At 29.9% G+C, this 13026-nt stretch overlaps 1 protein-coding gene across 1 annotated transcript; it reads left to right on the top strand.

Moving 5' to 3' along the window:
• The first annotated feature begins 1953 nt into the window (after window positions 1-1953).
• On the top strand, window positions 1954-8002 carry LOC113858619 (probable methyltransferase PMT20). Its single transcript, XM_027491331.1, has 8 exons — window positions 1954-2128; window positions 3120-3408; window positions 3498-3646; window positions 3754-3949; window positions 4369-4579; window positions 5030-5702; window positions 5801-5878; window positions 7394-8002. Exons 2-8 carry the CDS (start codon window positions 3142-3144, stop codon window positions 7614-7616), a joined length of 1797 nt encoding a protein of 598 aa, XP_027347132.1. The 5' UTR covers window positions 1954-2128; window positions 3120-3141; the 3' UTR covers window positions 7617-8002.
• Window positions 8003-13026: the final 5024 nt, after the last annotated feature.

Below are 13026 nucleotides of genomic sequence, written 5' to 3' on the forward strand. Positions count from 1 at the left end.
AAATAAACTAAAAGATTATATTTATTTTAAATTATTGTAAAGATAAAAAATTAATTGACTAATTTTTTTATTATAATAATTTTGTATTTCTACATGTATATAAAATACTAATTGAAAAACAATTTAATTACATTCATTCTTTTTACTTCTCTCTCTATTTAAGTCAGTCAAAACAAATTAAATATTAAGGTAGACTTTATACTTTTTCTCACCTACTCTTATGTTTCCGTGCATTGGACACAATTTGTTTTCCTTTTTTGTAATTTGTGCTGTCTCTCCTTTTTTGTCTATTTAAAATGAAATTAGTTAATTCAATGTTAAATATTATGTTAATATTATAATACATTTAAATAATTGTTATTTTTGTTGTTTTATTTAATTTTTTAACATGATTTATATATACTTAATATTATTATTTAATCTTTATGATCTACAACACCAATTAATCGAAAATAAATTCTTCTTGTTGTTTATTTTATTCATAATTATATTTTCAACATAGGTATATAATCTTTTTCACATATTTTTTAAAGAATATGCTAAAATTATTGGTTAAAAAAATTCACTCATAATTTTAATATAATATTTAATAAAAATATATTATTTATGAATTTTTCATCCATTAATTTAAAGATATCAATTAAAACATTATTTTTAAATAGTAATGTAATGATTTACATGATTATAAAACAGTAAGTAATATTTTTTCCAGTAACACGTTAACAATATTATAAATATAAAGTGTAAAGGAAAAGAGCATGTCTTTTTTTAAAAAAAAAAGAAAACTATTTTAAAAGATAAAGATATTCAAAGTATTTTAAAAGAGTGTAAAGTGTAAACGAAAAGGTAAGGATATTTTATATTAAAAAGGGTAGAGATATTTTATAAAGAGATAATTGTCTTATATTGTAATATACGTTGGCACACGTTTTAATGCCTCGTTCTGTGAGAAACTTCAATTTATTGTTTTCACCTTAACATATATGTTTGGTAGCGCTATCTCTTCCATATAATTGCACTCTCGCACCCCACTTTATCCCTCTCTTTCTCCGCCTATATCAATGCCTTCTATTTGCTTTGTCATGCTTTTATTTTTTTAACGTCATATTATATATATATATATATATATATATGATTAAAATTAGGCTCAATTTTTTTACGTATTTTCGCCTTATAATTTAAGATAAATTCTAATATATATTCTTAGAGTATTATTTTCTTTTGGCAAAGAGGAAACTTAGAATATTAATTTACAATTAAAATTAAAATATTATTAATTAATATTTATCTTAATATTTAATAAAAATATTCTATTTATTAATTCGTCAATTAATATCTTATTTTACGATATTGGTTAAAAAATTTAATTTATCTTTTTAATTGTATACGATTTTATATTTTAAATTTGATAATTAAATTTATTAAAATAATTTGAAAAATTATTTTAATAAATTACTTTTGAAATGTAAATTATTTTTTTTCTTAAATTATTTTAATAAATTACTTTTGAAATGTAAATTATTTTTTTTCTTATAAACTCCTTTCAATGCATCATAAATAATTTTTGGCAACGTGGCGCTGATTTGTTTTCAGCGCGTTAGGTTATACAATAGTCATGTCACCTCACATGATCAATATAATGATACTACATTACTACATATCTTAATGTTTTATATTTTACATATTTTTTAAATTTATATGATAATATAATATTTCATTTTTTAATTAAATGAATATTTAATTTATGTAATTATATACTTTTTTAGCAGACCCTCCCAAACGTAAAATATAAAAAATTAGGAAGTATTCAACATTTGTTTTAACAATAAAAACGCCTTAATTGCAAAAAGAAGAAAAAGAAGGAATAGGTTGGTTGAATTGAACGCAAACATGGGACAGCTAGCACATGGTTATGTGCTTTTTATATATACTGCGGTGGAGTGGAGCCAGTTTAGTCTTTGCGTTTGGTATCTATCTGACTTAGTTGCTGCATGGACTCTTTTTCTTCCTAGTTCTTGTTCCTCTTCTCTCTCTCTCTCTCTCTCTCTCTCTCTCTCTCTCTCTCTTTACTTTTCGCGTTTCTCATCATTCTTTCAAACACAAAAGAGGCAGAGGCAACGGAGAACCAGTAAGCATCTTCCTTATCTCTTTCTCTTCTTCTATCTGATCTCTGATTATGTTTCTATCTCGTGTCACAGATCTGATTTCTTCATGTGACTGTAGTGGTGCTTATTCGGGGTGTTTTCTTTATTAATTATTATCATCGAAGCTTTCTTCTTTTTTCTCGTTTTACATGTCTTGAGACGGGGGTTTAAATATTATTTAAATTTCTCTTTTTTGTTTTATTGAGCAAAATGCACTGTTCTTTGGTCTTTACACTTTTTCAAATGTTGCACTCACACAGCTGTCAGAGATTATTTTTGTGTTACTGTTACGTGATGCCCTTTCTTCTTTATTTTCTTTGCCATTTTTTGATTCCACAATACGGATCAATCTTGGGAATTTGTGTCTTCTCCCACTGGCCTGTTTGTAGTGATCGGTGATAGTGTTTTTAAGTTTTGTTTTGGTGTGTACTATCCAGAATGATGTTCTTCTTTATGGATTATTGATTACTTAGTTTTTGTTGCTTTCTTTTATTGATGTAATCTAATGCTGTTCATGCATTGTTCTTCTTTGACTTCAGTAGTTAAACTAGGGTGCTTTGATAATTTTTAGATTAAATGGCTTTCTGGTGTTGAATGAGCCCGTAGTTCATTAGTGGTATACTTGTACTGTTCCTGGAATAGATAGGAAACCAGTTCTATCTTCTCTTCTTTTCAGTATTCTGATTATTATTAGAATTATTATTATTATTAACCGGGGCAAAACAGAGAACTAACAGAACCTTCATTTCTTTCTGGGTGGTTAGAGTGGCTCTTGAATCTCGTGTGTTACAAGTGTCCTTTTTGGTTAGTGATTATCTATGTTTGATAAATAATGACAACTGACTATTTTGAATGAGACATGAATCTTTTTTTATTTGAAGCGTTGGTTTTATCTGTTTTTAAAAGATACATGAGTTGAGGGAGGAGTTTGCGTATTTCAATTTTAGTGATGTGGAGTATATTTCATTTCTGCAGATAGTTCATTATTTTACTGACGATGAACAATAAAGATGGAAAACCAGTGACCCAGCCAGACAAAAGCAGGATTTTCCCTATGGCAATCATATTTGTGGTGCTTTGTGGATTTTCATTCTATATGGGAATAATATTTTGTTCTGAGAAGGACAGATTTGTGTCAATTTACAGTCAGAAATCTGTTGAATCCCCCAGGGAATCATCAATAGGTTCTCTGCAAATTAAATACGTCAGTTTCCCTGAATGCAGCATTGACTATCAAGATTACACTCCGTGCACAGACCCTAGGGTAAAATTCCTTCTAGTTTCCACTTTTTGATGCTGTAGGATTTGTAGCAATTTTTTTTCCTTATCGATTAAGTGTGCTTAAATTTGCAGAGATGGAGGAAGTATGGCTCCTATCGGCTTACTTTGTTGGAACGCCATTGCCCTCCAAAATTTGAGAGGAAAGAATGCTTAGTTCCTCCCCCGGATGGGTATAAGCCTCCAATTAGATGGCCAAAGAGCCGAGATGAATGTTGGTACAGGTATTATATATGCCTTATGAGTTAAAAATAAGAGGTTCGCTTACTTTAAGTTTCCAGCAATTGTTATTTCACCACTTCTTCAAGTTGTCTGTTATGTCTAATTTCAGGAATGTTCCATATGACTGGATTAACAAGCAGAAGTCCAATCAGCATTGGTTGAAAAAGGAAGGGGAGAAATTCCTCTTTCCTGGTGGGGGTACTATGTTCCCCAATGGGGTTGGTAAATATGTTGATTTGATGCAAGATCTGATCCCAGAAATGAAGGATGGAACAATTCGAACTGCCATTGATACCGGTTGTGGGGTGAGTTTTCACTTTATTTATTTATTTTATGAAAAGGGAGTAGACATGCAGTTTACATTTCTCAAAGTTCCTTCATAAACAATAAATTTCTAGTTAATTAGACATGCTGCTTCTTTTAGTTGTGCTTTCTTAACTTTGTTGTAAATTTATTTTAAAACCAATTTATTTAATACGCCAAAACTGAAAACCAATTCATTTTAGTTTTGTTAGTAGAACACCTATTAAGAGAGTTTACTGTAGGAAGATGAGGAGGGGAGCAGGGGATTAAGCCACTCCCTGATACTAAACTAGGGATTTGGGAAGTAGCAGTAGTATAATTCCTATTTCATTCCTCTAATTCCGATCCAGTCCTATTATTCAATCATGTTATAGGAAAAAGTGTTACATCCATTAACCTGCATTACTATTCTTTATTTTAGGTTGCTAGCTGGGGTGGTGACTTGCTGGATCGCGGGATTCTAACACTTTCTCTGGCACCAAGGGATAACCATCAAGCTCAGGTTCAATTTGCTCTCGAGCGTGGTATCCCTGCAATTCTTGGTGTCATTTCTACACAGAGACTTCCATTCCCATCAAACTCCTTTGATATGGCTCATTGCTCCAGATGCCTTATCCCATGGACAGAATTTGGTACTTCTTCATAGATTTTGAACATTTAGTATTTAAACAGAAGTTATTCCTGTTTACGCAACATTTTGCAGTGATTGTGAACTTTTCAAGTTTGTGGCTGCTTAAACTTTGGATTTCCTGCATCTGTTGTAAATACCTAAGATTGTTTCAAATCAGGCTGATATACAGTTTCAATTAGAACCTGAAGTTTTAGATCTCTAAGCAATTTTTACCACATTGCTTGCAATCAATGTAAAACAATCACTATTTGAATCGATTTTCATGGCCAGATAAGCATGGACATTTTACTAAATGGTAAAAACAGTTTGCCCCTGAACTAGGTTTCTCACTTATTTCAGGCTGTCAATTTCACACTAATCTTACTGCCTCAATGATCTGTTATTTGTTTTCTGCTTAGAGCTGAGAAGTTCACTAAATTCTCATTCACTTTGATGGGATATCTTAATATAGGTGGAGTTTACCTGCTTGAAATACACCGGATTCTTCGTCCTGGAGGATTTTGGGTCTTGTCTGGTCCACCAATTAACTATGAGCGCAGGTGGCGTGGATGGAATACAACTATTGAAGCACAAAAGTCAGATTATGAGAAGTTGAAGAAGTTGTTGACTTCATTGTGTTTTAGAATGTACAATAAAAAGGGTGACATTGCTGTATGGCAGAAGTCCGCAGATAACAATTGCTATAATAAGTTGGCTAGAGATACCTATCCACCTAAATGTGATGACAGCCTTGAACCAGATTCAGCATGGTATACACCACTTCGTGCCTGTATTGTGGTTCCAGATCCCAAGTTTATGAAATCAGGTCTATCATCCATTTCTAAGTGGCCTGAGCGGTTGCATGTTACACCAGAACGGATTTCAATGGTTCATCGTGGGAGTGCTAGTACTTTCAAACATGATGATAGTAAGTGGAAAAAGCAGGTTGCATACTACAAGAAGTTGATGCCTGACCTTGGGACTGACAAGATAAGAAATGTAATGGACATGAATACGGTATATGGAGGTTTTGCTGCGGCCTTGATTAATGATCCTGTATGGGTCATGAATGTGGTCTCATCTTATGCTGCCAATACACTTGCTGTGGTATTTGATCGAGGCCTTATTGGAACACTCCATGACTGGTAATTTGAAAAATGTTGTATATGAATCATAAAGATTTTATTTATGAACATACTTCTGTCTTGTAAGATCTGATTTTGATTTGATTCTTTTATGGTAGGTGTGAAGCTTTTTCCACATATCCTCGAACATATGACCTGCTTCATCTTGATGGACTCTTCACTACAGAAAGCCACAGGTGACTATGTCAACTCATTTTGATAGAGCACCAAAAGCTAAATTATAATATTGAACATAGAAATTGCACACAATAACTACCATAGATTATTTTACTTGAAATATGAAAAGATATAAGACAAGTCTTGTTTCTTCAATATCTAAGTATAAGATTAGACATGTATAGGGAGACCAATCCTAATATTGACAGGCTATAATCTTAGCATCAGAATTATGTCAAATAACAAACTTAATTACAAGGAAATTAATCTGTAGAAATAAAATAATATGTTAAATCAGAAAACACAGTCATGTACTTCAACACTATCAAGTTGGTGAATCGATATCTTATCATTCCCAACTTGCAGGACAAATATTGAAACGCTTTGTGGCCAGTCCTTTAGTTAATTTGTAGATGCTATAGATAACACTTAGAAGGGACATATGTAATATGTTATTGCTAAAAGGCCATTATCCAACTTCTCTATATGTGATGATTTGTAAACCTTTTATATGTCAATAGAAGTTATTTTCCTAGTACCATTTCTCTCTTTCTTTTATCCACTTTTTCTTGTGCCCCTGTTGAGAAAGAAGAATGATAGACATGGGATGAATTAGTGTCTAAACTACATAGCAGAGCATATATTTATAATAGGAATCATTAATATAAAATATATAGTTACTTAATTACCTTAATTATTAAGATATTAATTATCTTATTTACAAGCATTACTATAATTATATGTTTCCAACACTCACCTTAAGCTGGAGCATATAAATTATATACACCAAGCTTGTCACATATATAACTAATCTGAGGACTTCTTAAAGACTTGGTGTAGACATTTGGTAATTGATCCTTAAAATTTACAAAGCTAGTAATGATGTCTCTGGATAGGATCTTCTCTCTAATGAAATGATAGTTTATCTCAATATGTATAGTTCTCTTATAAAAAAATGAATTTGAGAAAATATGCGAGGCTGCCTAATTATTGCAGATAAGTGTCATTTGTCTAACTTCTCCTAATCTCAATTCTTTAAGCAATTGTTTAAGCCGTTCACAAGTGGCTGAAGTTTGAACTCTAAAATTTGAACTAGACCTTGCAACCAGACTTTGCCTTCTTGCTTTCCCAAGAAACTAGATTACCCCCAAAAAGGATGCAATAACCAGATGTAAGACCTCCTATCACTAGGTGATTCTAATTACTAGAATATCAATCTGGGTTAATACAATGAGATATCTCATCCTTTTCAAGCTACTAGAATGTGGTTTAATCCAATTGTAATGACATTAATTGACTTAAATGTATTTTAGAAAATATAAGAAAAGATTGCTTTAGTTCACATAATACCTTGGATTATTAGACGACTTTATTAATTTTCCAGTTTTCTGCGCTACCAAACTGATTTGCTTACAGGATGTTGAAGTAACACTGCTTATTTAACTTGCACTATATATGGTTGTATATATGGTTGACACTGAACGTATATGTTTAAATATGCTTGGATTGCTCTGACAATGGATATTATGTGGCAGGTGTGAAATGAAGTATGTCTTGCTAGAGATGGATCGAATCTTACGACCAGGTGGGTATGCAATCATTCGTGAGTCAAGTTATTTTGTGGATGCAATCACAACCATTGCCAAGGGTATGCGATGGGAATGTCATAAAGAAGATACTGACAACGGTAGTGACAAGGAAAAGATATTAATATGCCAGAAAAAGCTTTGGTATTCATCCAACAAAGGTTCAAGATGACAAATTATGCAACATAAGTGGTAAGATGATGATGGTTAGAGTAGTGTTATCACGTAGTCAAAGAAAAAAGAAGCGAATACAGAGCTGCTCTTGTCATTGATTGACTCGGTCTATATTATAATCAGCCAAGAATCAGTCAATTACAAATCTGTCAAGAGAACAAGTGGTAACCCAATAATCAGATTTTGTTAATTTATAGAGAATTTTTTCATATATATATAATATCCAAATGCTACCATCTTGAAGGCATTTAACCCGACACCACGGGAAGCATGATTTCCCATGAGTGCTGCCATTCCAAGTATAGTGTTATTTTGTACAGGAATTGTCTTACAAACATACAATTGGGTTAATTCTGAGCATGAGTAATACTGATCTTTTTGGCCGAGTTTAAGCGATTTTTTTTATTGACTAGAATAATATTGAACGGTGGAGATTTGAAATAAGAAAAATTATTTAATGTAATTTTAAGTAAAAAAAAAAAAAAAGCTTAGGAAAAGGTGATTTGTAGGTAAAATGTCCTCCGGTTCAAGCCACATAAATGTCACCTCTGCTCCACGAGTTTTTTGTTTGTTTTTGGTCTGAGCCCAGGAGTTCAAATCATCACCTGGAATAGGCCCATTATGATCTAATAAAGTTTTTGAGTCCAACAGGCCCATTATGGTTCAAAGAATAAATTGACTTGGATGTATCTGAGGTGAGGTTGTTAACAATCTAATTTATGCATCAACGGAGTGATATCTTAAGTCAATATTCTTCTATTGTTGGCCTAGACTGGAGTGATGTGTTTGATGATAACTTCTTTTGTTGGCCTCAACTTATTATCAAGTAACACTTTTTCTTCTTCCCTTTCAGCTTATGTTGTTAATTTATTTGGTAAATTTAGTTGAGGGCATTGCATTTGTATAAATTCTTCACGAGCACACGTTCACTCAAGTACAAACACCAAATAAAATCACAAACATTAATCATATAGGATCTCCTTAGTCCAAAAAATTAAAAAGAAGAGAGAATAGCGAAATAGGGAAGGAGAGGTATGAATTCATCATATCCAACCATTGCATCCCACTCTCTTCGATGCTACTTTTTCTCTGTCTCTTTGCTTGCTCGACTATGCTTTAGAGCCAATGACACTACAAGCAATCCACTACCTATCCATAATTGAGTATGAAATTTTTCGCTGTTTTTTTATTCCTGGGATACAAATGATTTCTAGTATTATAATGGCCTTACATGCTTTGATTATAATGGGTCCAATTTCTGTCTTTTCTAATTCAATAATTATATAAATAAAAAATAATTGCTTTGTTGTTGTTATTATTGTTTGGCTTTGCAACTTCTTTTTTTTTTCATTTTTTTATTCGGTTTAATTCAGATTTGATTTGGATCATGCAATTTGGATGTGACAGGTAAGTCTATTACTAGAGATTTTTTGTATACACAAAGACTTGAATCTGAGACCTTGCTTAAGCAATACCGAGCCGCTTGTTATTTAACCAACTTTTGTTATTAGATTTATAATAATTTCTCTGTACAATTAATTTCTATTGAATAGCAAATTTTTTGTGTTGATTTTTTTACTGTATAAAATTTTAAAAAATTCTATTTTTTAAAAATAAAATATAGTTAAAATCTAAAATTCTTTTAAAAAATATACATTTTCTTTAAAATGGTTTTAAATTCATGCAATGGTCAATTAGTATTAGTTGAGTAATTGATCTACTTATATTATTTTGATCACACAAATTTATCGAGTAGTCTATACAAGAGTATATCTATTTTTATTTTTAAAAAAATATTTTAAATCCATGAAATGGTTAATTAGTAATAATTAAGTGATTAATTTATTATTAATATTTTGTGGACCTTAACCATTTATTAAGTAGTGAAACTAACTTGATCCATGTGTAGATGAATTTAGATCTTCTTCTAATTTTTTTTAAAATAAAAAATATTTTCTTTCTCCAATTTTAAATTAAATTGTACTGTATGAAGCAGCTCGGAGAAGTTGTTTATCTTAAAGTACTTTTTCGTTATGTATACTCACTCATAGGGGTCCTCTCCAACAAAGTAGGGTACCTTGACTTGCCTCATTCGTTCCTCCCTTCTTTAGCCCTCATCATTTCCTCCTTCTTGATTATTATTCTCTTCTTCCATTTTCGTTCGGACCACTCGCAAAGCTGTCTCAAATCTTGCTGTCATCATCGTCAACATCTTATCCATTTGCCTCTGAAATTCCTCCTGAATGGAGGCTTGCATGCCCTCCAATTGACACTCATCATTCTTCAATTGATTCTCCATTCGTATGGCTACTACCATTAGGCACTTCCAGGATCGGGAGCTCTTATACCAATCGTAGATCTTTTCCCAATTTTAAAATAAAAATATTTTTTTACAAATTTAAAAATAATTTTTAAAATTGTATCTTTTTAATTTTAATAATTAATTGTCGCAACTGGGGTCACAACGGGATGGCTATGACACGGAGTCGTCACCAAAGTTTATTAAAGAAAACTCTGGAAAAACTTTAGAAAAACTTTTAATTAAAAAAAATCTTCGAAATCATATTTGGGCTTGGGAGTCGTTTACGTGTAAGGAAGGTATTAGCACTTTACGACGTCCGTTGGTTAAAACGGTTACTTTCTAATTAATTGTGCAAAATTTTACTTTAACTTTAAAAAACATTTATTTCACTCTAAAAGAAACTAATTAATATTTTTTTTACTATTTTCAATTTTGTTGTTATTATTATTTTTAGATTTATTTCTAATTTTTACAAATTTTTAAAGAGATTCTAATTTCATTTTTTAAAATAAGGAAACACAATAAAAATTATTTGAATTGAAGGAATGAGTTATTTGTAAAAATATTATTCTTTTTTTTCATTTTTTGTATTAAAGAAATATTATAGTAAAACAAAAACTTATCTTAACACTTTATTTTTTTATTTCCTATTTTTAAAATAAAATAAAAATTTATTTTTTAATTTTTATAAAGAAAATGTGCTAGAAATTAATCTTAATTTAAAATAATTTTAAAAATATTTTGAACCTGAAAAAGAATTTAAAAAAATTGGACTTGACGGGTCAGGTTCCGCTCCTACGTGTCTTCCGTATGCAACGGAAGAATCAAAGCTACCACGTAGTTCTTTTTCAAAAATTATGTTTGAATAAGTTTCAAAGATTTTCTTTCTTTCTTTTTTTTTGTAAAAAACTTGATTTTTCTTTATTATTATCATTTTTAAGTAAATTCACTCCTGCACAGGGTTCAAGTTAGCACACGGCTACTTAATAAACCCTTACGATCCAAGCAACATTGAAGGTGGATCTTCCACTCTATCAAAATTACTTGGCCGTTGCGTGGATTCAAAAGACTCTCTTTTTTTAATAATGAAAGTTGATATACCTTTTAATATGAGATTTTTGCATGAAAAAAAAAAGAAACAAGCGAGAGACATACAGAACAAATAAACAAATACAAGAGCAAACAAAAATAATGAGTAAATAACTCTTATTCAATTTAGGAAATAAGTTTTTTTTTTTTAGGTTAGGATATGCAAAGAATTAGGGGTTTTAGAATTTATGAAAAGAAAAAATTTTTAAGATTTGAAAAAATTAAATTTTTATAATTTGCAAAATATTAGGGTTAAAAAAAATAGTTTGTTTTAGACCTTGCAAAAAAAAAATTGAATGATTTTGAGTTAGAAAAACAAATATTGTTTTTAAGGTTTGCAAAAAAGAATAATTTAGAGTTAGAAAAAAATAGTTTGTTTTTAGGGTTTGCAAAAAAGGTAATACTCGGAGTTAGAAAAAAAAATTAATTTTCATGGATTTGGATTTTATTTTTAGGGTTTGACTGAGGGTTTTTAGGGTTAAAAAAACATTAAGGTTTTTAGGTTTACAAAAAAAAATAAAATAAGAGGGTTTATCATTAAAAAAGGGTTGTTGGAGAAAAATTAGATTCTTTAGGATTTTACAAAAGGAATAATTTTTGGGGTATAAATTTTTTTTTTACAAAACAAACAAATATTTCATGTTAAAAAAGAAAATTGGGATTTGCAGAAAGAAAAATTTTAGAGTTAAAAGGAAAATTAAAAATTTTGTAGGTTTATAAGAAAAGGAAAAGTTTTTAGGTTAGATAAACTAAGATTTGTAAAAGAAAAACATTTTAATACAGACAAAAGAAAAAATACATAAAGATATGATGAGTAAAAGAAAAAAGGAACAACAAAAGAAAAAGGAAATAGTAGTTCTTACCGAATGATGAAGAGAAATGAATTATATTTTTGTTGACTCATTTGTAATGACTCAGAGTTTTTGAGTCGACTTTTCTTTCAACCTTCTAGATATGTTCTTTCCAATTGATTTCTAGGATTATGCTTTAACTCTCAGTTATTTCTTTTTAACTCTCTCCTCTTTCTCTCTGTTTCTCGAGCTCTCTCTCTTGAATCTCCTCTTTCTCTTTATTTCCTGAGTTTTGTCTCTTTTTTAATCTCCTCTTTCTCTTCGTTTCCTAAGCTTTCTCTCTTGAATTCTCTCTTTTTTTCTCTTTGTGCTCTCAGAGTATCTCCGTAAAGAAAATAAAAGGTGTCCACCTGCAAAATCTCCCTCTCCGAAGACCTAAGCTTTTTATTTATAGGCTTTTTCTAAAACCTTAGATCCTAATAAAGGCTCTCTTATTTTTCGATGACTAGTAATTAATTTTTTTTCTTTTTTACCCATTTTCCTAAAAATCTACTAACTACTTTGATCATTTCTAAATCTAATTTTACATTTAAAAATTGAAAATTTGAATTTAAATTTTAAATTAGTTTTTTTTAATCTATTTTCTTAACCTCTTAAAAAAAGAAATTATTATATTTAATTTTTTGTTTTGAAATTTATTTGTGACAGGGACCTAGATAAAATTGGATATTCACATTAATCTTTCTTAAAAATTAAAAAAAGACCTTTTTATCAATCTTATGAACAAATTTAAGAATATTAACTTTACAAAATCAATCATTTTTCATAAACATAAAAAAAATCCAATTTTCAAATTCAAAATAAATATTATAATAATAAATAAATAAATAAAATCTTTCTTCAAAATTTGAAGATAAATCATTTTTCAAAAATCTTAAATAGATTCTCTTTCCAAATAGAGCTATGGGTCATAACAAACAATACAAAACAGAGTGTCAATTAAATTGATTGATGCATGGTAATCTTAACAATGCACTATGGCAAGACGATGAAATGTTGACAAAATTGAACAAATTTTATTTTTATTATTTTACTTTTGAAATCGTTTAGAGTTTACCATCTTTACAAGGTTTATAATTCAAGGTTAACATATTGTTCGCCACTATTTTTCCACTTGATATATGATTGAACATCTAACTTTGTGTTTTAGTTGTCACTAACATTAT

This window comes from Abrus precatorius, unplaced genomic scaffold (genome assembly GCF_003935025.1).
Source record: "Abrus precatorius isolate BTA unplaced genomic scaffold, Abrus_2018 Scaffold2, whole genome shotgun sequence".
In the NCBI taxonomy this organism is placed as follows: Eukaryota; Viridiplantae; Streptophyta; class Magnoliopsida; order Fabales; family Fabaceae; genus Abrus; species Abrus precatorius.